A 23,073-nucleotide genomic window follows, 5' to 3' on the forward strand; every position below is an offset into this window, starting at 1 on the left:
TCTGTATATATATATATATATATATATATATATATATATAATGTCTAGAACTAGTATAGGATATAAGTATAGATTATTATTTCATATTTATTGTATTATGGGGGGGAGGGGAATATTCTTCAAGTATATGTACGAAATCTGTCAGAAAAATAATGAGATTAAATCGATAAAATCTTTTGTTATACATATATATATTTTGTGATTAAATTACGATTCCCTTCAAAATATGAACAACCAGTTCTACACATCGCTTCCAACGATGTTTCTCCACTATTTGTAACATCCGGCATAATCGTTTGAAGCAAGGCTGTTTATGCTGTCTGTCACCGCTTTTTAAACTGATTCCAATGTTTCAAAATGGTGCTCCTTAATGTTTGACTTTATTTACGGAAATAAATAAAAGTTGCAGGGGGAGAGGTCTGATGAGTAGGATGGCTGTAGTAGCATCGCAATCTTTTTTTTAGCTCAAAATTTTCAAATTGAAATCGCCGTGTGCGCCTGAGCACGTGATAAAACATGATCATCAAATGCTTCTTAAAATTTTACATAATCCGTGGCGCTATCTTTCAATTTAACACAAAATTTTATCGCATATCCTTGTTTAATATTTTGTCGCTTTATAACAATCACGAAAACGGTGACGACCTAGTAAGCAAGAAACATCAAGAAAAGTTTTAACTATACTGCATTAACGTTACTATGTTATTGCAATGTACTTAGTTGAAATGTTTCTTGATGTTTCTTGCTTGCTGGGAAAGTTTACTAATACATACTTACGAAACACGCTATAATGACACATGAACGCAACCGAACAAGTCGAAACTTGTACTGCTTTTAAAGGAAGGACTATACGTTTTGCGTGGTTACGATTTTTCAGATACTAAATTGTACAGATTTAATCTTCTGACAGATCTTATATATGTTTATTATACATATACTGGATACATATATGCAATGCTAGAAGTGTAATACGCATATACGCATATACGCATTATATATATATATATATATATAATATATATATACATATATATATATATATTGTGACGTTGCGGCCCGTCGCTTCGTGGCAGCGCCCCGCCGCGCCGCCGTCACAAGGCGCGGAAATTCGCGCCCGGGGACGAGCCAGAGAGGCGACGACGAGATCTCCAAAGGCCAAAAATTTATATCATTTCTGCGTTTTGACTATTATTTTATTTTCATGTGTAATTATAATGCGCGCGGCGCCTCACCCATACCACGGCGAATCTTCGAGGGAGTACCGATAACGAGAGGGGTCCGGGAGGATCAAGGGCCGAGGAGGGGTGGCGAGAGCGGAAGCTACATGGATCACGGGCGGCGAGAGCAACGCGGCAGGCGTGCGGCGAATGAGGCAGCGACGGACAAGGCCGTCGATAGCGGGGCCCCAGGCGCCTGGGGAAAACCCGGCCTCAGCAATCTGCCTTCACGAAATACCGGCCCGCGGGGTGACTGATCACCGCCTCGAGGTCAAACCGGAGGCACACCGGCTAGAACAAAAGCCAGTCGGCTGTCCAGGGACAAATTGAAGAAGTCGCTATGCCGCCGAGGGACCGTTGCGCGCCCCCGAAGGATCCCCGTGCGACGATCCTGCGTTACGATATCGCGCGAGCTTGCAAGCTCGCTCTCGATTGGTCGGTGCACCCCTGCGGAAGGAGGTGCCGCATCGATTCCGCTATCGAGCGAATCTAGAATCTAGCAAGACACTCTCCTGGTCGTCCCGGTCGTCCGTCGGCGAGTCCGAACACTCCAAACGTTCTTCTGAAGATACGCGATAGCCACCCCGAGTCGGGAGAATCTGTTACGCTGCGACGATCTTCCGTATACGAGGTGACGGCGAGGAGCCCTACGAGGAGGCATCACATCGGTGAGGTTGCCCGGTACTTAATATCGAGATGTACTTAAAGCCACGACGCCGCCCTCCGGCTCCGGTGCAAGCTCTCGTCCGGGAAAAACGTTGTAACATCGCGACGCGTACGGTCCCTTGAGACCGCGTATCAAATGGCGATCGACAGCACGAGAGCGAAAGGCCTCGGGCAAATTTTGTCACGACTTTTTCACTCCCGGACCGCTCCGGGACGTGTGCCGGATCAAAAGGAGTAAGGAGAGCGGGATGACAATATATATATTTGGCATATATATATACACACACACACACACACACACACACATTATGTTAAATGTTGCAATTATGTCGCTTATATGTACGCAATTATGGCCTATAGATAATAATATGCCTATAATAATTATATGTGAGAGCATATACATTATGTATTTGAACATACATATATGTTCTCTTATTGTTTATTAATTCTCAAGAATTTGTGCAAAACAATTTATTTTTCAAATTGATTTGAACAAGCATTAATAAAAAATAATTTGCAAACTTTTATTGCGTACCGTTCAATATTTATAATATAAATTGACAAATATATTTACAGTACAGTTTCTGTCTCAAATGTACTAAAACAATATTACAAAATCAAGATTATGTAATTTTGAATATTGAGAATATAGAATGAGCCTCTCCAACGTCTATTCCCGTGAAAATGCAGCCAATATATTTTTTCCGATTTTAATTTACATCAAACAATATATTTGTAATAACCAGTGTCGTCAGAACAAACGTTTCTGATTTTTATTAGAATCAGTACTATCTGAATAAACGTTTTTGGCATTTATTTTGCCAGTACCGTGAGCACAGCCGCTCCTGATTATTATTATAATCAATATTCGCTTGAATAAACGCTTCTGATTTTTATTATAATTAATAATTAAAATACATGTTTCCAATTTCTATTGAGACCTGTTTTATTTTAACAATATCTTTTGAATATTATAATGGGACTTTAGTATTATACATAAATTTAGAGAGTATTTTAATAAATTGTACGTTTTCATTATCTTGGAAAAATTAGCAATTTATTGCCTTCTGTAATTTTCATAAAATGTTGTCTGATGTCTCATGCATTTTACACATTTTTGAAATATTTTTTTATAACAAGGATCTTAAAACTACAGTAAAGCTTAATTAAAACTAGGTATTAATTAATTTCTCATTACTTATTACAAAAATTGCAAAATAGTAAAATTTTCCTTTTTAGTTTGACTCAATTTATCTTCAGACTTTGGCTGTGTTAATAATTACTAGACACCATGTATAACAATAGGAAATTAAGAACCCCACGATTAACGCCTGTAACATTTTATTTACAATCGTCTATGATTAACGCTTCTGGCACTTAATTAAAATTATAGTTAGCTTATGTTTAACGCCTCTGGCATTTTATTAACAGTAGCCAGCATACAATTCAAGTACTATAATTTTCAATGCGTGTTAGTACGTACTAGTTTATCCAACAAAAAGTAGATTAACTTATTCATGCTTTTTTTTCGAAAAAAATCTAGGTTGATCATGTAGCTTTCTTAATTTCTCATTGTTATATTCAGGGCATCCGGTAATTATTGACACAACCAAAGTCTAAAGGTAAATTGAGACAAACTAAAAAGAAAAATTCTACCATTTTGCGATTTTTGTAATAAATAATAAGAAATTAATTAATACCTAAAGACTTGCGAATCAACATGCGTTCGCACAATTCGGCGAGAAGAGATACAGCTCAGCGTTTACTGTTACTAGGTGTACCGCGAGGAATTTAGAAGTGCTCTGTAAACAACAATGGTTATACGCGGTCACGCGGATAACGCATCTTCGTGCGCATAGCGTGCGAACTTTACCATCGACAAACGCTAGGCTGTCTCTTCTCGCTGAATCGTGCATTGCAGATGCACCCTGATTCGCGGATCTTTATTAATTAATTTCTCATTATTTATTGCGAAAGTCGCGAAAAGGTATATACAGTATCTACTTTATTTTCTAGTTTGACCCAATCTACCTTTACACTTCGGCTGTATCAATAATTACCGGAAACCCTGAATATGTTACACACATATTTAATATATTTAAATGTAATACGTTTTTATGTGTCACTGTTGTTTGATCATATCGCTACCATTTTATGGGGTTACGCATACCTATATTTACCATAATGTCGCGAGACACGTAGAAAAAAGCGTGCAATTTTTTAATTATATAAAATAGATCTCTACATCTACAAAGTCTTTTATGTTCAAGATATGAAAAAAAAGTCAATTAATTTTAATATAATTATTTTAATAATTAATTTAAAAAATTAATTTTTGTTAGATAATTCTTGCAATGTTGTAATACAAATGGCAGAGGAAAGCAATAATGTTGTTATGCTATTATTTCCTATATATACTATTATTAAGATAAAAATATATTTCACATTTATACATATAATACTAATAAAAAAGCTTATTTTTTTACATATAATTATAAATAACTATGAATAAGCTTCATTTAATATCACCTTTCTTGAGTATCAGAGAAAAAAATAGTTTCGTGCGCGACTCATGTTATGTTAAGAAAGGCATTATGTAATTACTAAAATGGGAATTATATGGAACATTTTTATTATACATATGTATCATATAGGTACATAGATATTTCGCGTTTCATTTACATCCACTAATTACATACAAATGTTTCGAGAAACAAGTTGAGTAGTCTCGAATCGTTTTATTTCTCCAATGCTCAACGGAAGAGATATTTTAACTAACGTTCACCAAATAAGCGCTGCTCTTTACATGCATATTTATACATAAACCGCGCGTTTGGTAGTGAGAATGTAGCGTTTTCATTCTGACACATACTATTAGGCGCGCAGTTTACGAATGTACATTTATCTAAAGAATCATATTAGTTGGATGAATATTATTTAATATGAAGTACAGAGTTGAATATATGTTAATCCCGATAAAAAATATTTTATAAAAACATATATAAACAGGATGTTAAAAAAAAACTGTATAAACAAACTCGGGAACAAGATGAACAACTTTCTCCCGGGGGAGAACGGTTGAAAATACCTCATTCAGATTCGAAAAGGTCGCGAAGAATGTGGGATGATGAGTTTGTACAAAATTGAAAAGACATATGTAATCCACGGAATCCACCAAACGTGATTTATTGGTGATTGTAGCATGATAGCGCGCGTATGATACAGAGTGCCATTGTGTGGTAACTAGCAGCAATTGTTCCAAGTTTCCACCGCCGACCTCACTGAATTCACAGCGTTTCTGCATAGAAGCTCGTACACGTCCAAAGATCTCTGGCGTGTCTCATATCGACGCTATCGCAACCGCTGGCCTTCTAACGATCATATACTACAATCACCAATGAAACACGTTTTGTGGATTACATGTCTCTTCATTTTTATTCAAACTCTCTATCTTCTTGACCAACCTTTAGAATCTAAAAAAGGTATTTCTGACCGCGCGTCCCCCCCTCCCCGGGAAAAAGTTGTTCATCTTGTTTCCCTGAACTGCGCGTTTTGTAAACACTAGAACTCCGGAGGTTAATCTATATATTTATTTCTACCGAAGAAATCTTAGAAAAGAAAAGAGAAAAAGAGAAAACAAATTAATAAAATTAATTATCTATGTAATTTCAATAAAAGTCAGGAAACATTTTAGAAATTAAGATGTTTTAAAAATGAGTAATAAATTATTTAAAAATGTTAAACGGGTTATTTTAATTCCCTTGGTTATGTGTAGAATTATATGTAGAAAACTTTTTAAATCTGAAAATTTAATATATACGAAAAATTTTTATAAAAACATCACATTCGATTGGTAAAACAGTCGACCCTAGCATCCCTGTCCAATCTCAACTTCTTTCTCTTGCATTTGTCACGAATATGCGGCTAAGTTCGATTGCTGCACAAAGTGCGAAGTAAATATATTTGTGAAACGTTATTTCTCCTGCAGCTATAGATGGAATAACATCGAAAACTTTAAGCTGATTTATTGTTGTCGCGTAACTAGTTCGCGCAAAATAACCGCCGTTCACTGAACTTTCGTTAACGGGTAACTTTTGTTCTCGCTAGTTCTTGTCGCTCAATATAGTGACTTCTGAGTAACGATGGAGCGACCTGGACTCGCGAATGATTAGTTTTTTCGGATGAATTTCCAGTGAAGTAATAACTCGCAACTTTTCCGGTGACAATAAATATCGATTTTCTTCACAAATAACAAGCGAGAATTATTCGTCAAAGATAAAAAATCTCTATGTTTTTAAAACTATTAACGGTAATTGTGTACATGGAGGGGATCACCTTGGATGACCTTGATATTTTAGTATGTTGTCAAGGTCACCCTCCTGAGTGATCTTCAGAAGGTTTTAACTCGCGCTCGTTGTTTATTCAAAAGTTATTTTAGCAGCGAAATAGTTATTAAAGCAGTTATTAAAGCAGCAAATCGTTGCTTCCGGCTCGAAACGAGGTCTACATCAATTGTTGTTCTATGAACATCGTATAATAATTTCACAGAAAACGCGTGGACTCGTGGATGGTGGAGCTGAAAACAACGATTTACTGATTTAAAAAACTTTTCTTTGTACATGGCATGCATGTACTATTTCGACATACCTATATATTAGTCATTTATGCCTTTTAATACTCAAAATAACTGCTACATTTCTCAAATTTTTTTGTTAATAATTTTTGAATAAATAACGAGTGCGGGCTAAAACCTTCTGAAAGTCACTCAGGAGAGTGACCTTAACAACATACTAAAATATCAAGGTCATCCAAGGTGGTTCCCTCTATGTACACAATTATTACCCTATTAACAATAAATATTTTTCATTCGCGACCTAACTGGCCATCTTTGTTAATTATTATCGTCACGAGCATTGGTTTTGGTCCTTCTCAATCGATTAATATTTACTAGTTATTGCGATGAATATTATCACGTGCTTCAGTGGTCGAATTGGTAAAGACGCCCGTCACGGATTGGAGGGAGGTGCAAGTTCGAACATTGGTTTGAGTGATATTTTTCGCAAACTTTACAGTAATTTAAAAAATAATACTTATTAGCATCAAAAGTTATATATTGATTGAGAAGAACTTTACCAATGATTGAAATGTTGTGACAATTATTATAATTAACCTTTAACTGCACAGGCCCCGCGGAAAAAAGTTAAATGTGAACTTTATATGGATGATCTTAATAAAATCTCCATTAAAATTTTATTTGGTTTAAATTAATGCTGAATAACTGCATTAATATGGCTCATATTTGTTCTATATATAAAACTTAATTAAGAATATAAGAAGAAATGCCGATATACATATTTTGATTAACGTACTTCTTATAGTATCATTTCATCATCAAAATATTTGTATTTAATTTGGCTTAATAAAGATTTAATTAGCTAATATATTCAATTTAAATATTAATTTTATTAAAATCATATATGAAATTAATAAGTTGTAAATCTTATTCAAATTTCATTAAATTTAAATAGGACTTTTATATGTTCTTAATATGTTGAATTCAAATAAAATTTTTATATGTTCTTAATAAGTTCTAAATCTAATTTAAATTTAATTAAATTCAAATAAGACCTTTATACGTTCTTAATGAGGCTTTTAAGGCACAACGCGCACCTCGGGCTGGATCCTTGAATTTATTCGCAAGAAAAACGTATGCGGAAATTCTGCTCTTATAGAAAAGTTGCAAGTTGATTAACTAAAAGCCATGCGATCAACTTGCAACTTTTCTGTAATAGTAGAATTTGCGCATATCTTTCTCTTGCGAATAAATTCAAGAATCCAGCTCCTGTTGTAGCTTGCCGAAATGTTGCGGTCTCAGTCAACAAGCAATGGGTAATTATGCATTTTAGGGGAGACACCTCCGATGACCTTGACCTTGACATATTGTCAAGGTCACCCTCCTAAGTGACCTTCAGAAAGTTTTAGCCGGTGCTCGTTTTTTATTAAAAAGTTATCAACAAAACAAGTTTGAAAAATGTTGCAGTTATTTTGAGTACTAATAGACATAAATGACTGATATTTTTGTGGAAATAGTACATGTATGAACAAAGAAAAATTATTTAAAGCAGTGAATTGTTGGTATATTGAAAGAAAAGTTATTTAAAGCAGAGAATAGTTGGTATATTGAAAAGTATATATACAATTGTATAAAATATTCTCTGCTTTAATCAAAAGCATAAACTGTTATTTGCTTTAATCATTTAATTGAAATAACAGTATGTAAATACATTATTACCTTTTATTATATATTCTCTTTTTAATATACATATATTATTAACTAGCATGCCCCGCCGGGCTTCGCCCCGGAGAACATGTGTATTAAGACACGCAAATAGTCTCTCTCTCTCTCTCTCTCTCTCTCTCTCTCTCTCTCTTTCTCTCTTTCTCTCTCTCCCTCTCTTCATATGCATTGCTCTCATACGCGTAGCTTTTGCCATTTTTTAATTTTCAATATTACAAACTTATATTTCGGAAATAAAGCATTTTTGCATATAATATGCCATACCTCAATTTTGTGTCAATACCGCCGGCATTATCATTACCCAAGATGTACCACGTGGAGGTTGCTTGGTCGGATTTACACCTCTTGTGTATGTGTGTTTGGGTTAGTGTTTGTATGTGTGTGTGTGTGTGTGTATAAAGAATAAATATACCGGGTCAAAAAATAACACCACAAGAAGATTCGATCAATTATTTTCCGAAAGCGACTTTTGATATTGATCAATTGATTAATATTTAACATGTGAATTTAACAACTTATTTAGTCTCGAAAATTCTACCTCTGTTTTATGCAAAATTCTTTACTATTATAATAAAAAAACAATTTGTAGCCTTTTTTTATTTGCTATGATCTCGGTAACAAAAAATTATACACTTTATAGTTCTCCCTGGAAAATTCTACCTCTATTTCATATACTTTTAGTAAAAATTCGGTCAACTATTTCTCGAAAAATTAGAAAAATAAAAAAAACCGATTTCCAGAAAATCGGTAACAAAAAACTATACACTCTACCTCTACACTCCCCGGGAAATTTTACCCCTATTTCATATACTTTTAATAAAAATTTGGTCAAATGGTTTTTAATTAAAAAAACTTCTGATACCGGTTTCCAAAAAATCGATATTAAAAGTATATAAAATTTAATAAAAATTTAGTCAAATGGTTTTTAATTTCAAAAACTTCAGTACCGGTTTTCAAAGGAATCGGTAACAAAAAATTATACACTTTATGGCACTCCCCGGAAAATTCAACCCCTGTTTTATATACAATTCTTTGAAATTCCGTCAATTATTTACCGAAAAATTGAAGAAATTAGAAAAACCGGTTTCCAGAAGATCGGTAACGAAAAACTATACACCCTATAGCACTCCCCGGGAAATTCTACCCCTATTTCATATACGTTTGGTAAAAATTCGGTCCATTGGTTTCCGAGATCATAGCGAACAAAAAAATGCAAACCCTGTTGCTTTATAATAATAGTTTTACCGAAAAATTGAAGAAATTAGAAAAACCAGTTTCCAGAAAATCGGTAACGAAAAACTATACACCCTATAGCACTCCCCGGGAAATTCTACCCCTATTTCATATACGTTTGGTAAAAATTCGGTCCATTGGTTTCCGAGATCATAGCGAACAAAAAATGCAAACCCTGTTGCTTTATAATAATAGTTTTACCGAAAAATTGAAGAAATTAGAAAAACCGGTTTCCAGAAGATCGGTAACGAAAAACTATACACCCTATAGCACTCCCCGGGAAATTCTACCCCTATTTCATATACGTTTGGTAAAAATTCGGTTCATTGGTTTCCGAGATCATAGCGAACAAAAAAAATGCAAACCCTGTTGCTTTATAATAATAGTATAGATTTTTACGTGGTTCGAAATTTAAATCTAACATTTCTTTGAATATATATATAAACGTGCCCACGCATTTAATAAATAATATTTACAATTATAATCACACAATTATGGTTAAAGCAGGGAATATTTTATATTTATGTTTTCTAACATATATGATTTCGACGTCAATTAGACGTTGATTCAATGGGTCATTTCTCGCTGGATAGGGCCTGTCAAATTTTTTAAATGAAAACCCCTATTTTTTATTGTACCATCTTTCTCTATTAATTAATTTGAACAACTTTTGTTTGAAAAAATTTTTTTGTTTGCCTAATACTTTTTGAGATAATCAAAGAAAACTTAGTAACTTTTTCAATATTTAGCTTATGATATCTTGATAATTGTTTGCCAGAGGAAAAAGTGGTATAGAGGACTTTTTGTCTTGATTTTGTTTTAAGAATATGCTGTTGCAATAGCACTCCAAATTTTTTAAATATTTGTAAACATTCCAAGAAGATGCATACACAAATATTAAAAAAAAAATTGAAGTATACTATTGCAACAGCACATTTTTGAAATAAAATTAAGTTAAAAAGTCTTTTGTACCACTTTCTTCTCTGGCAAACAATTATCAAAATATCACAAGCTAAATATATATAAGTTACCAAGTTTTCCTTGAATATCTTATAAAAAGTATTATATATTATATAAAAGTATTATATAGAAAGATGGTGCAATAAAAAATAGGGGTTTTCATTTAAAAAATTTGACTTAGGCACTATTGGGCTCAATACAGGCCCTGAATCCAAAATCCAATAAGATCGTCTATTGGCCCCCTTCAAACCTTTCAACTTTTATCTGAAACACTTTTCCAATAAACCAAGCCATCAATTGACACTTAACAAAAATGAACACAATAACATTTAAACGACACCCAACGATAAAGGCATCATGGCGACACTGATTAAATCGTCATAGAACATTAAAGGTTAACACTCTGTTAACACTAAACCAACATCCAACGATGAGGATCAATCACCAACCTACACTAAACATTGAGGTTTAATCCCCAACCTACACTTATCATTGAGAATAAACTCCTAATATACACTCATCATTGAGGATTAAACCCACAATTTACCTAAACCTTAATGGTCAACACTCAATCTACACCTAAATTTAAGTGTTGATGACACTTAACTTTGATGACAAACACTAAACTTACTCCCAAATTTGAGTGTTAACCATCAAAAAGTTGAGTGTACTTTTTCATAAGGGTATAACCTAAACAGACTACAACGCAAGACTAACATAACTCGCAGGTTTATTAAAATCTTTATGAATCACAATTTTTTATTAAATATGAATATATGATAGGTTCATGGAAACACTTTCAATTAAATAAAAATTTAATTTAAGTGTTAATTAAAATCTTATTTGTTTTAAATACAAATAAAATTTGAACTCAGGTTGGGTAGATGCTTATTAAATATTAATATGATACATATATGCGCCTGGACAAGTTTAATTCACAATAGCAAGATCATATTTAAATTTAATTTTGATCCATATTTAGAACATATTTAAATTTAATTACTTTTATATTTAATATTTGGTTTTTATTTTTGAGTTTAATTTCGTTCATATAAATGACTAACATAAACCATATTTAAAACATATTTAACTCTTTTCCGCGGGGCAGGGACCCCAAACGCTATTTTTTGTCATGTATTTTTTCAGTTATGCGAGATATCAGTTATGTGTTTTATTTATTATGTATACTCTAAAATTTATATATATCTTACACTATGTTTAGAGAAAACAATAGTTATTTGTGCAACAAGTGCTGTAAGATGAAAATTCAAGGGTGCGGAGTTGACGCACGAGCCGAAGGCGAGTTACGCACGGCTTGCACACCCTATTTTATGTTGCAAGTGCGTGGAAAGTGGTCTATCACGCACGCGTAGCGTGCGCAATGGGCCACTTTCCATGCACGTGTTACATAAATTTATATGTATATATCTATATTATTATTATAAAGCACAACAGAGTTTGTAGCCTTTTTCTTTGTTCGCTATGATCTCGAAAACCAATAGACCGAATTTTTACTAAAAGTATATGAAATAGGGGTAGAATTTTCCGGAAAGTGTTATAGAGTGCATAGTTTTTTGTTACCGATTTTCTGAAAACCGGTTTTTTTAATTTTTCTAATTTTTAGAGAATAATTGACCGAATTTTAAAGAATTGTATATAAAACAGGGGTAGAATTTTCCAGGGAGTGCCATAAAGTGTATAATTTTTTGTTAGCGATCTTTTTGGAAACCGGTATCAGAAGTTTTTCGAATTTTTTTGAGAAATTCCCGGAGAGTGCCATAAAGTGTATAATTTTTTGTTAGCGATCTTTTTGGAAACCGGTATCAAAAGTTTTTCGAATTTTTCAAAAAATTTTTGATTGAATTCTAAAGAATTGTATATAAAACAGGGGTAGAATTTCCCGGGGCTATAAACTGTATAGTTTTTTGTTACCGATCTTTTTGGGAACCGGTATCTTTTTGGAAATCGGTTACGAAATTTTTTTATACTATCTTTACTATTATCTTTACTATATTATAATAAAGAGATAGAGTTTGTAGCCTTTTTTTTGTTTGCTATGATCTCGAAAACCATTTGACCTAATTTTTACCAAAAGTATATAAAATAGAAGTAGAATTTTCCGGGGTGTGTTATAGAGTGTATAATTTTTCGTTACCGATCTTTTTGGGAACCGGTATCCGAAATTTTTTCAATTTTTTGGAAATAATTGACCGAATCTTCCTGTAATGTTATTTTTTGACCCGGTATTTATTATTTTTAAGTAGAGACTAAATAAGTTAATTTATATGTTAAATATTAATCAATTAATCAATATCGAAAGTTGCTTTCGGAAAATAATTGACCGAATCTTCCTGTGATGTTATTTTTTGACCCGGTATTTATTCTTTTTGAGTAAAGACTAAATAGCAAAAGCTACACATATGAGAGCCATACATATGAGGTCGCGAGCGAAGCCGCGGGGCATGCTAGTATAGTACGTATATATGCATACAGAAACCAATATGAGGCTGCCATCAAAAGACCTAGGCTCGGATCGCATGGCTTTGTTACTAAATTGATTGTTTATTGTTACGATCCTATTTTTCTTATTATTATTTATTCACGTCGCCTGAAAAAGACGTTTCAAACCATTATTAACCGGTTATTGCGATGAATATTGCCACATGCCTCGGTGGTCGAATTGGTACGACGCCCTACACGGAATGAGGGAGGTTCCAGGTTCAAACCCTAGCTGAGGTAATATTTTTCGCAATAAATTTCTTTACAGTTTTTAAATAATTAAATCAAGTCGATTTAATTCCGGGGGGAGGGAAGGGGTTTTTAATTCTAACAATTACTGTGTTTTAAGTCCGAAAATTTAATCGGCGCGCAGTGGTTTGGGAAATTTATATGTATATATATAGTATATATGCATACAGAAACCAATATAAGGCTGTCAAAAGACCTAGGCTTGGATCGCATGGCTTTGTTACTAAATTGATAATAACAACATTAATTTTGTGTGATAGGGTTTACAAATTATATTATTGCTGTTATATGTTTATATAACTCGATTAAAAAATTTTTTATTTTATTAAATTAAAATTATACATTAAAAATTCATGGTCTTGAATAGCATTAACATGCACAATAAAAATAAATTAAATGTTTGATTTTATACGTCAAATACGTAGTAGAGAATATTTGTCGTTCCCCACATATTCCGACTTTCAGCAAGAACAGATACCAAATTGTTAAAATTAAAAGCTTTATTCCGGGAAAGAGCTTTGTAACTCCGGGGAAACGAATGGTCAACGTTCCCAGCTGATTTCACAAACATTAAAATCAGCGGCGCGGGATCGTGTTGTCGCCAGAATTTACGAGCGTGTTTGGCCGGATTGTGTATTTTTCAGTTTGACGGGCGGGGAACTCTCTATACAGCCACACCGACGCGCGCGGATTTGCAGCCGTTACAACCGTATCCACAACTTCGCTCTCATACTCCTTGAACTCGACGTCAACAGCGTACGTTGAGCAACGCATTCGACCGTGGTGGTGCTTGAGAATACGAGGGGACCGAAGTCTGTCATTTGATCTTTAGGTCCCATGACGCCAAGTCGTGCTCGTACACGTGCTATTGTAGCGAGATATTGTACAAATGAATGGCTCCGGGGAATAGTAGGGCATTAATCCATCGAAATTGAACGTCTACCTTATTCTTCGCTATCGCTCTTCGGGAGAACTGCTCGTTCCGATTGAAAAATTATCGTTTGCGTTGACATTATTACGTTTAAATTGCTCACGCTTGCGATATTTGAACATATGTGAAATATATAGCGAAAAAATAGAATGTAATTAAAAAGAGACTGCAGTTTATTTAAAATCAGAATTTCGTGTTAAATGTATTGTACGCGATGTATTATATGACATTACATCATTGTATGAAATATAAAAGTGGAAGTCTAAAAATATAAATATTAGGTACTTAAAAACTATACCAAACTGTACAAAAAAAAGAACAAATTGGTTAGCGTGCGCGCATTTATTTGTTTTCAGGTCTCAAGCTCAGTCGGTCAATCGCCGTGCGGGGCCGTGAAAGAAGAGAAGGGTATGCAACGATTAGAGGCCATGTTGTACGTTCTGGACCAAATTAACGCCGATACAGAACTCCTGCCGAACACAACGCTGGGTGCTCTCATCCTCGATTCTTGCAGCAGTGACACTTACGCTCTGGATCAAAGTATGGAATTCGTCAGATCGTACATGAATCAAGTAAGTCACAATTTCTTCAGCATGATAATACGTACTGCTTGTATTAAGTTTTGCAGTACTTACGCAATAATTTCTTAAAATTTTAAGTTAATTTCTTTAGCAGTTTATAAGAGAAAAAGACAGCGCTGTATTTTGTAAAAAGTTACGGTTTATTATATATATCTTATCAAATTAGAGTAGTTTGATTCGCGTTCGTGATAAAAAAGAACGACAATATGGTCTTCAAATAAATTTAACGATCGATACTTGTTTTCCAATTGTTCTCGCGCGCGATGGTGCAGTCTGTTGCGCGTGAACTCTGCCACGGGGCTTATTTCGTTAAATTACGCAGAAATTACGTTATTTCACGTCGGTTTTGAGATAAAAGATTCAATCTATTTGACATAAAACAGCGGTTGTGCAAGGAAGGAATTTATGACCCCGATGGGCTTGCGAGAATACGGATAGAAATTTGATCGAGAGGAACGTTCAGGACGCATGATCGCACATTACTTCCTCTCTTTCTTCCTTCTATCTTCCAGACATTTATTCTCTTTATAGATTCAATAACAAGCTTTATCGTGTCGAATCTCAATCGCCATATGTTTTCGAGCTAGAGAACACTCTCCGTTCCCCAAGGTGCAATAAGAAATGTACTGATTCGAGGAAAGGTTCGAAAATTCGCATCTCTTTATTGATAAATTATCACAAATCTGTTTGGAACGATTAACTTTTATTTTTCTCTCACTCTTTTATTGTTTCCTTTTTTAATATAAAATATTTTACACGTTAAGACACGTGATGAAACATAGTATCTTAAGATTCTAATTTAACAAAATACATTGAAAATTAAAGAATTACACTGTTAAAGGTTAGAGGATGAAACTTAAACTAATACCATGAGTTACATTTCTTTTGTTATTTTTAATTACCATGTGCGTCAAAATTTATTAATTTAAAACAAAATAGGATTATTTTAACTCCATTGGTTTAGTCAAATTAACATTGTTTTAGTTAAATTTACTACTGAGTTCAATTTAACCCTATGAATTTAACAGTGTATATAAAAATGGATCTATTAGTATTTTCACATTGAATAGATCGTAAGTGCGTCAAACAGAATTTATAGCCAAAAGAGAATAAACACGGCTTACGGTACACTTTACGCTATGATTTCAGTTAAAATTACTAGATCGAAAAACATTGAAGAAGCTGCAGGGCACAGGAGCACAACTGAGAGTTTCTGAGCTTTCAGCCTCGGGGTAGTTATACCTTTTCCGAATTTTCGTGTTTCATACGTCAACACTATATCATGGCTTGGGTCCTTAGCGAAATGAGCGTCTCACGAAAATAGATATGGTTGTTCGCGTGCCATCGTTCTGGGAGTTACCCAAACTTCAGCAACAGTAACGATGCGCTGCTTTAGTCGGTTATCCATGCCGGAACAGTGGCGAGAGACGATTGGATAACATCTTCCCCAAAGCTGATTAAATGCAACAACTCCTAGTGCTCTCGCCACTCCTGGTCCGATGAACATCAATCGCCGTGAGAACTTGTTTTAATTGGAATATTCACGGATATATTATCTTATATTTTAGAATTATTACGTGCAACAATATAGTTTAAAATTGAATCTTTTTCCATACTGGAATACGCAAATTTTTTTTACATATATAATCTCTTTCTAAATAAATTTAATTTGTGATTTTTTTACGAACTAAATTTTTTTCCGTAAAATATAAATTTATTTCATAAATTTTTAATTTGTAAAATATAAATTTGTTTTATGAATCTTAAATTAAACTAAAAATATCCTAATGCAATTATAGTGTAATACATTGAGTTGATTCATAAATAAGTTTCGCTATACACAATTACTGAATCATTTCCTCCAACCAGATTCACGATATCTAATTCTTTTATCTGCTGCAATTAAGTTACATTTATAAATTAGTTTTTTATACTGTTTTATATGTTTTTTTAAGTATAAAAATTTAGTTTGTAAAATACAACTTTTTTGAATTTATGAATCAACTCAATAAGATACACAAATTCTTGTTTATATAATAAAGCCCATAGTAAAAGGCCTTATTGAAAAATTCCCATTCATTGCCGAAAATGTCAATGGCGATAAATGGCGAATTGCCTAAGGAGATTTTCTCCATTGAATTCCTTATTCGAAAGGAAATGGGGATTTTTTTTAATGGGGATTAAATGGAAAAAAAATCTCCTTAGGCAAATCTCTATTCATCGCCAATGACATTTTTTGCAATGAATGCGAATGAATGGCATCTTTCCATTATTTGTGCAATTACTGGAAAGAAGTTTAATGTTACAACAACAAACTTGCGCGCATCATTTAGCTATAAGAGAAATAAGTTTTGCAAAGGCTGCTTTTCGCTACGCAGGGGGATCTGCTTAGTAAATAACAGTTTGTTTTATTCGATGAATTGCAGTATATTTCACCTATAATTTTATAATATATCAGATTGATACACGTTATGATAATGTTAATGATACATGATGTTATTAATGTTACATATATAGATATTAATGACGTATATACATATATAATAGACAAAGATATATGGCAAAATTCGCGAAATAAATGAGTATGTCCGGTTGATGGGGATATTCTATGAAATATTTCGAGTATAGTATCTCGAAATATTTTGGGAATGATGCTGCCAGCAACTTAATTAAAGGCTGCGCGAAAGTAGAAATTAGGTCGTTGTAATATAGATACGATACGCATCACACATTTGTTCTCAAAATTTATTCTCATCTAATTATGAATAATATTCTTCCTTTTTGTTTCCTTTTTTGTAAATTAACCATTGTTCATAATAGTTTGGCATAAAATCAATTTTGTATATTTTCATATAAATTTAAGAAAAACAGATGTTATACGTGTAACTGTTATATGAGCTATGTTATTAAAATAGATATAACGATAAAATTGCAGTTTTTATTGAATGCTTTTCTATATTCATTTATCTGTAATATTTAGGGCCGGTTGTTCCAACCTCTTGGTAAACTACCTATATGTCTTTGTTTATCCTTTACATTGGACAAAGATAGACATATGATTTAACTATTAGTTAAGCTTACCAACGAGTTGGAACAACCGGCCTTTAATGTTAAAATTTGTTTTAGTTTTTATACATATCAGGTCAAAAAGTTCGCAGTAAAGAGAGTGTTATATACCTAATGCAAATAGAATTAACTCGTGGAATTAATTTTTATGTAAACAAATATAGAGTTGGACAAAAACAGGTACCATTTGCTTTGCTGAGCAAGGAAGGATCAAAGCGATAATATAATTTAAAAAATATAGTTATTGTTGCATGTAAACGTCAATAGAGATCGTAGGTACATGTATGTAGAGCTACAAATGAATGTTCTACACAATAAAGAAGAAATGTAAGAAAGTTCACGTAAATATCGTGTAAGCAATAAGGAAAATGTGTGTAGATGTTATTTTATGTTTCAAGATGTAACTTCGGGTAATCCCATTACGTCACCGCGATTCGTTTCAGCGTGTGGGACGCGTGATAAATATGTATCGATGGAAATTATACATCCGCGATGAATCCAAATCACTACCGTCGCCGTCCTCCTCCGGTTGCGAATATTACAAAGTACAATGGCGCCGGGGGTCCCGCAAACCGAAGTGGAAACATCCGTAAATATTTATCGTTCAGTCGCGCCAAATGAGGACGGGTCTCGTTCTCGTTCGAGAGCGCGGGAGACGCGATTCTATCCGCGGGATCCGCACGCCAATCCTCCGCACTTACGATTACATCGGTCCGCCGTTCGACGACGGGGCGGATGAAAACAGGTTCAATATTTATTGACGTATAGCGGAGGAGGCTACAAGCCGCCTTTTGTACACAATTACCCGAGGCCGGGGCCGGCACTCGGCACTCGAGTTCTCTGAGGTCGCGCGCCGAGAAGAGGCGACACGTCGATCGATCGGTTTTCTTCCCTTTACTCACCGTGAATCAGCTGTTATCTGGTCCATACTATTATACGGAGTATAGACACTATACAGGCAAACGTGGTGTTTTTTTTCCACGCGTTAGGCCACCCCGAGTAATGCGCTTAACACAAATACCGTTGCCGAAATAACCGAAGGGTCATGAGTCATGAATATGATATGCCACAGGCAAAACTTGATAGAGCACGCAGCAACTGAACAGTAAACAATGGAATTAAATATAATTGTATTAAAAGTCAAAAATATGGATTATACATATACTTTAAACATAGTAATTTTTTTTAAATCTCAATACGTTAATAATATCAATGTACATTTATATATAAAGCATCACATTTGCTCCTTTCTCGTACTATGAGATTTTGAAGAGATTGTTGCATAATTTACATAAAGCATTTTCGAAATAAATTGCTTTTTGGGATGATAAAGGATGGTCGAAAATGAGGTGGAAATTGTACGGGGGAGAAACGTTTTTTATGATTGCCAATCACGCGATAACTGACGAAAGGAAAAAAAAATCTCATATCACTTTTCATATTTTCTCTTTACTTCCCGAAAATCTCGCACATTTCTCGTATCCCTTTGTAGTGATTCTCGCGAAATAAATTGCTCGCGAGAGCCCCCGTGAAGAAAAATTCTCGCCACCGTTTACTTGTCTGTTTCATCTGTATAATGTATGCCCCGATAACAGTGCGTTATCATGAAGCACAGGTCTCTCCCTGAGATACCCTGAAAATATTTTATCGACTAAAATTTCTGAAAATAAATTCAATTTTGTAAACCCGAGAACGGGCAACTGGGGCTATTTTAAAAACTCCAGTGCAAAAAAATAATAAAGCTCACGTTACAGTAATTTTAACTTGCTTTTTTTGTGTTTTAAATATTTTTTTAGTTTTTTCTCACTTTTTTCGAAAAATGTAGAATAAATCTATATGCATATCGTCCTCAAATACTCATAAATTATAGACAATCCAAAAAATGCAATATGTAATTAATAACAATGTTTTTTAATTGGGGTGTAAAAGAAGGTCCAGGTGACCGTTTATACAAAAAAGAAATAAAGCGCTCGAGTTCTCGAGTTAAGGATCATTCTAGTTCTTGACAAAAGAATAATTTCACATGTTTGACTGTAGAATTATAAAGCTAGAAAAATCAACGAATTAAACTCAAACTTTTCCAGCTTCGCTCTTTAATTTATAGTTAATTTATGCACGCCGCACAAGACAGTAAAGTAACATATAAAGCAATATTAATACGTGTGTGTTACGTCTGTCCGCAAACTGTAACTGCGCATTTCTCGCTTTGACTGAACTTTATGCTGACACGTGGAGTCATATCCGCACAATTCAACTCGCGTGCATATTGCGCAAGGTAATGTCGGATTAAGTTGTAGCAATTTTTATCGAATATTTTTGTGTCAGACGTCCGAACGAAATCACTGCAATCGACCTGGTTCTGTCTCACGGACAATGGCCGCTGGTTCCTAAATCATGCGCCGCGACGTCAGCGTCATGACGTAACTAAATAGGGGTTTGCCAGTTATAACTGGGTCGGTCGTCGGTGGCGGAAATGAAAGGAAATAGATTAAATTATTATGTCAAGTGTGTGAATACGAGCCCTGATGATGGGACAGTGAGGACGCACGTGCGCGGATTATTTATCGAGCTCTCGTTAATCGATGGCCGAGCAATTTTGTGCTCTCATGAAAAATTTCGTTAACGCGATGTAATATTCTGTGTGTAACAAAATATTTTAAAAACAACAGAAAATCGAGTGAGAGGCTATTGTGTTGTTTAGAGAGTCATAAATTGTTAACGAGTCTCGTTGAGCTATTTCACAACGTTGATTAAAAAATTATGAATAGAATAGATAATGCGTGCATTATGCTCGATAAGTCACTTAAAGGGCTATTTTAAAGTTCAATCAAGAGTTCCGGGTTAATTAAAGACGGGACACGTAAAAGAGACTGTATGTACCAAAAATAAAAGTTTCATAAATGACACTTACATTTTTTTTAAATCTTGACGTGGGATCTCTTTGAGGAGAGTTTTTTGAAACTATGGAACCTACAATCTTTATGACGAGTCTTCTTTGTGATATATAAAGAATTGCAAACTTAATGATTTATTGGAAATAACTACGAATTAAGCCATATAAAAATATTATAGTTTTCGAATAATTTTCCTACGGCAAATTTTATTCATATATATCAATACGAGGAATTGTTGGAAAACAAATAGAGCAAATCGAATGTAATGCTAACATTCCCGGCGGTTGTGAGAAATTGCAGTTGGAAAGTGCAGCGATGAGAACAAACGACAGTGCAAGCACGCACATACGTATCCTCGTATAGCTTCTGTCTCGAGAAATTGAGTTTGACTTATTAAAGTCGTATAACTCTTATATGGCTGTCTTATTTTTTTAAGTAAAAAAATAAGAGTAAGCTAAAGTACCTCTCAGTTTGTAAACAGTTTGATTGTCAATTTGAAATGCAACAATTTGTTAAACTACTTTGTACACAGTACAAAATAATACGTAATTTTAACATTTTTTACATGTCAGAAAGTTTACTCTAAATTCTAAGTTAAAATGACTCATTTATCGTATGTTACTTGTTGACAAATTAGAAATGTTAATTAATTAACATTATACTTTACATTTATATTTGTTTTTTTTTACTTTATTTTTCAAGTTATATTAACACATGATATTAATTATTTTACAGATTTTACTTGAATTATGTGTAATAAAAACATTTAATTTTAGTCAATTTAATTATTTTGTTTATCAAAGTTTACGATTATTTGAAAATTTACTTTAACTTTTATTTATGTGTTAAAATAACTGTAAGACGTGTTGATTTTTTAAAGTAATTATGTTAAAAAAGAACTCAAAATAATATTTAATTTCTAAATAACATATAAAAGTGTTAAGTTATCACGTTGACGTAAATGTGTGTAACACATGAAAATGTTAAAGAAATAATAACAGCTGTTGTATGTTAATTTTACATTGAAATAATAATCAAATCTTGGTAACACCAGAAAATTTTAACATATTGACCGCTATGTACACGCGATTTTTTATTGTGTACTTTTGAGTAAATTGATTAATTGTAAGATGAGTGAGTTTTGAATGAGTCGATTAAGATAATTGCTTATACTATTTTTCTAATAATTTAATAAGTAAGGTCCAGTTTCACAAGTGTCGGTTAGCTTTTAATCTTAGATTAACTCACTCTTCGTCTCCTTCTAACGTCCCCCTTAGAAAGAGACGAAGAGTCAGTTAATCTAAGATTAAAAGTTAACCGACACTTGTGAAACTGGGCCTAAGTAATTCAATAGTCATCTCGCTATACATATAAAATTATATGCGTAAACAAAATTGTTTAAAGAATTATTTACAGTACGTACAAAATTATTGATGTGTTTTGCAGAACATTTTTCATCACTTCAGATAGCGTGTGAGCATCAGCACCATTTGCCACGGGAAAACTTTTAAAAGTTTAAGATAAAAAGATTCGAAGATCCAAAGTTGCAAAAGTTTAACGAGTCAAAGCTACAAAGAAAAAAGAACTGATAAGTGAAGAAACGATTACTAAAGAAGCTTTGTGGCGAGTTGGCAGAATGCATAGTTTACAGAATGCAAAGATTCGAAGATAGGAACTTAGCAGCGTTAGAGGTTGCGAATATAAAATTTGCAAAAATATGTTTTTAATAGATATACATATACATTTAAAATTTTAAATCGAGAGAAATTTCTCGGTTTAAAAATATGAGGATATAATATAAATATATCAAAGTATAGAAATCTTTCTTCTATCCCTCTCTCTCTCTTCCTTCCTTTGAGAAATATTAAAATACATTTAGATTCAACAACTGTATAGAGGCTCAGTATATAAAATATTTGAATTAATTAGGCAATAAGAGCCAAGCGTGGTTACAATCGCTAAAATTGATTACATGTCAAAATACAGTGTTACAATATTACGTACGTTTCGACCCTTTTTTGGGGTCATCCTCAGCGCGTTGTCTACACATTACATAAAACTATATCTACATGGGACCTTTCTTTTCTGTAAACCTCTTAGCGAATCAGTTACTCCTAACAGTCGTTTGGACAGAAGCACACTCCCAAGCCTTCCTAGGTATCTTAGTGATTTCCTGGTTTGAGCGCCAGGAAATTTGTTTGCAGAATATTCCGTCATGGTTCGATTGAAAAGACACCTGTATAGATACTCATCAGAGAGAGAAAGAAAAAGAGAGAGAAAGAGTGTTGCATTAGTTTTTTTAATATAATTTAAGGTTAGTAGAAATTTACAAAATTCAATTAAAATAAAATTTTAATTGAAAAAACTTGGCATTGCTAGATTCAAAATGTAATAAAGTAGAAAAACACATAATGTTTGTAACTTAAATTTTAAAATAAATAATGTATTGTTTAACAATAAGGTTAACAATGACTTTTTT

At 33.5% G+C, this 23,073-nt stretch overlaps 1 protein-coding gene across 5 annotated transcripts in view; it reads left to right on the forward strand.

Annotated features, from left to right (window-relative positions):
* Window positions 1–23,073, forward strand: part of LOC143902915 (metabotropic glutamate receptor 8) — a 210,577-nt gene that overhangs the window by 45,320 nt on the left and 142,184 nt on the right. For all 5 annotated transcript variants that reach the window (XM_077416164.1, XM_077416166.1, XM_077416165.1 and 2 more), the window contains one exon: window positions 14,410–14,625. In XM_077416164.1, the coding sequence (XP_077272290.1) occupies window positions 14,410–14,625 (216 nt within the window). The remainder of the gene's footprint in view (window positions 1–14,409; window positions 14,626–23,073) is intronic.

The sequence above is a fragment of the Temnothorax americanus genome, unplaced genomic scaffold (genome assembly GCF_048541705.1).
Source record: "Temnothorax americanus isolate GAGA-0224 unplaced genomic scaffold, ASM4854170v1 Scaffold42, whole genome shotgun sequence".
Taxonomy (NCBI): domain Eukaryota; kingdom Metazoa; phylum Arthropoda; class Insecta; order Hymenoptera; family Formicidae; genus Temnothorax; species Temnothorax americanus.